Consider the following 3,048-nt stretch of genomic DNA (forward strand, 5'->3'; position numbering starts at 1 on the left):
TTCAACTTTGACATAAACAAGATATATATTATTCAAATATGGGGATGCCGGGTATAATTTGGAGTGGCAGAAGAAATAATGTTAGCCCAATTGATAACTTTACCCACATCCATGAAGATCATGGATTCAAAACATATCTTTTTTCATTTTTATCGGTATTCTATATTGCTAATTAAATTCCAAAAAAACAATAAATTTAAAGAAAAGGTGAACTTTAGTTAAAAAATTTAGTAATAGATAGAATTATCAATTACCACTCACTTTTTCTCTCGACCAGACTATAAAACTTTACAGAATGAAAATACATCACTTTTTTTCTTTAATCAAATGCATCAACACAAGTCAAAGTACATGTTTTCTCCAATGTAACAAACAAGCATATGAATGAACTATTACCAAATGTTTCCATAGCTCTAGAAAAAGCACAGGACTTGGAAGCATTCCTTCGTAGTTTTCTCCCAAAGAACCCATTACAAACCTATTTTAGCAGTTTAATATGTAAGATAACACAAGATCCTGTTTTCTTCACTTCATGTTGATTAAGGCTCTTGAAGTTAATAAGCCAAAATCTATAATGCCATAACCATTTTCACCATCTAATCTATAAAATGAGAAACAATGCACTTTTGTTACATAAATATTCACTTTGAATGTTCTAGGAAACAAACACCTCAAACAAATTTTGCACCATTTTCATTATGAATAATATTCTATAAATTTGTCACATAATCAGTTAACCAGTCTTTATGTCCAATAATATAATTTAAACAACGAGTGTCAAGATACCAAGATCTTAAGTTATCAACACCATAGTTTTTTAATTATTGAAATTAATTTAATAATTACCATATACATGCTTGAAAAAACTAATCTATATAGCTCGACAACAATGAATATATAAACGTTCTACACAAGTTATATCTTCATTTCTCTTTATTTAAGGCATCTTATTGAAGTTATGATCTTGCTACTCCTGAATCATACTTCACAATTGTAGCCTTGGCGTGAAGAGAATGTGTAATCAATGGAATAATTCAGAGTTACCTAATCTCAACCAGGTCTTTTGATTATATTTTGTATAACCACCGTCCTTGCTTTTCGTATCTGTCGACTGCATTTATCAGCATTTGCGCTTAGAGTCTCCAACGTCTCTGAAAAAGTTTCTATATTCTTCTTAATCTCGTCGATTGCAAGCTTTATCACATCCTCATTTTTAAGCGCAAAATCAGCATTCTGCAATAACGATTCAAGCTGTAGTTCCAATTTGTTCGTAAGCACACGAATATTGTCCAAATCCTTCAGTGAAATGTAAGTACCGAGCTGCATTGAGTCAACTACTTCCCTTTGTCCCTTTAGCGCCTTCTCATAGCCTTTAAAAAGCGAGTTACACCATTTTCCAACCGACCCTAATGGAACAACCAATGCCGCAGCTAAAGCTGTTACAACCGGCGGTGCAGCAATAGAAGCAGCAACCACAGAGAAAATCAACACGGAAACGAAAGCAGCCAGAAAAATTGCGTTAGAAACCCTCTTCCATGACTTGAGCGATTTCAATTTTTTATCAAGCTTCCTCTTTCGGATTTGCAATTTCTTCAACATGGTTGCCTGTTGCGTGTAAACCGATTGAAACAACAAATAAAACTCCTCCGTAAAAGGGTCCCCGGCATCCTTAAAATTCTTAAGCTCTTGCAATGTCTTCACACAAGTCCCCCCTTCAAGCCCATTTTGCACCTCTTCTTCGAAATAAGTAATTACCGACTTAACAATCACTTGATTCTCACGCGCCCGTCTCAAACATTTCTCAAGAGAATTACAGAACTCCAATGTCTGCATACTGTTATCAAAATAATCATTCACCAATGCGAACAAATCCTTGTTTCCCCAAATATCTCTTTTGCAATCCAAAATCACTTTAACAACTTCGTGGTTCATCTCGAGCAAACTATCAGTAACTTCTCTCAGAGAATCAAAAGATAAAGACCTAACCTCAACACCAGTAGCAAGAGAACTAATAACCCTATTGGTGCGCTCTTTAATTGACTCATCAAAAGATTGCAAGTTTGGATCTTTAACACATGCAGCTTCATATGAGCTCAAATCAGCTGCATACAGAGAATGGGTACCCATTTTTGTGCAATCACTAGCATCAATCATCATCTTGCTAGATTGTCCCCCCATCTTAATAGCTCAGATTAGATCCAACTTCTAAACCCTAATTGCAAAATAGCACTTTCTATTCAGTCACAAATAGTACCTAAACTCCAAAAATAGTAATAAAGTTTCAACTTTTGACAAAATTGAGCTCAATTGAAGGGTAAGAAACAAAAATTTGTCTTGAATTTTGTTAGATCCAAAACCCTAATTACTGGAAATCAAGAACACCCAAATGAAAGTTGTGATTTTGGTTACCTGGGTGTGAACTGAAGTGTGAGAATATACTCACTCTGAATCCTTCCTTTGTGAGGTTGGAGAGTGAGATAGATAGAGAGTCAAAGCAAGGAAACGAGAGAGAAAACAAAGAAATGGTCTTATTAGAGGGTTGGGGAAATTTCAAGGAACATGTTAAGAACAACTATTTTTATTTTTAATAATAATTTGTATGTTTAATTTGTTAATTTTTTCAAAATATGGACTCTTTCAAATGAATGGTCTGAAATGGAGAAAATATCTAATCAAAATTGAGATTTTTTATTATTAAAGTTGACTTGAGAGGTTGAAATAAGAAAAAATGTTCCTTGACTTTTCTAGTGTTTTTGGTCATTTATCTTTTATTTATCTTTTTAAATGTTAATAGTTAGTAATTCTATTGGTCAAATTTATACATTAAGTCTACATATTTGTATTTAAGTTGCTCAAAAATGTGGTTTATTATTATAATATATGGGAATTTAAAATATATTAGAGAGAGAGAATTTAAAGTAATTTAGTTTTAAATAAAAAATCAATTTATAAATATAAACTGATTTTAAACTCTTATATGAATACAAATTGGTTATAAGTCAGCTTTAAATTTAATTTAAACCATTAAGTAGTTAGTTGCTTTTTTTT

General features: G+C 32.4%; 1 protein-coding gene across 2 annotated transcripts; it reads right to left on the bottom strand.

Moving 5' to 3' along the window:
- Nucleotides 1-717: 717 nt before the first annotated feature.
- LOC127074532 (UPF0496 protein At2g18630) lies at nt 718-2,587 on the bottom strand. Of its 2 annotated transcripts, none has more exons than XM_051015862.1 (2): nt 2,410-2,587; nt 718-2,212 (listed from the first exon to the last, which is right to left on the bottom strand). In XM_051015862.1, exon 2 carries the CDS (start codon nt 2,176-2,178, stop codon nt 1,051-1,053), a length of 1,128 nt encoding a protein of 375 aa, XP_050871819.1. In that variant the 5' UTR covers nt 2,179-2,212; nt 2,410-2,587; the 3' UTR covers nt 718-1,050. The 2 variants fall into 2 exon arrangements, with proteins under 2 accessions (XP_050871819.1, XP_050871820.1); XM_051015863.1 differs by having other exon boundaries at nt 718-2,254.
- Nucleotides 2,588-3,048: the final 461 nt, after the last annotated feature.

Source organism: Lathyrus oleraceus, chromosome 4 (genome assembly GCF_024323335.1).
Source record: "Lathyrus oleraceus cultivar Zhongwan6 chromosome 4, CAAS_Psat_ZW6_1.0, whole genome shotgun sequence".
In the NCBI taxonomy this organism is placed as follows: Eukaryota; Viridiplantae; Streptophyta; class Magnoliopsida; order Fabales; family Fabaceae; genus Lathyrus; species Lathyrus oleraceus.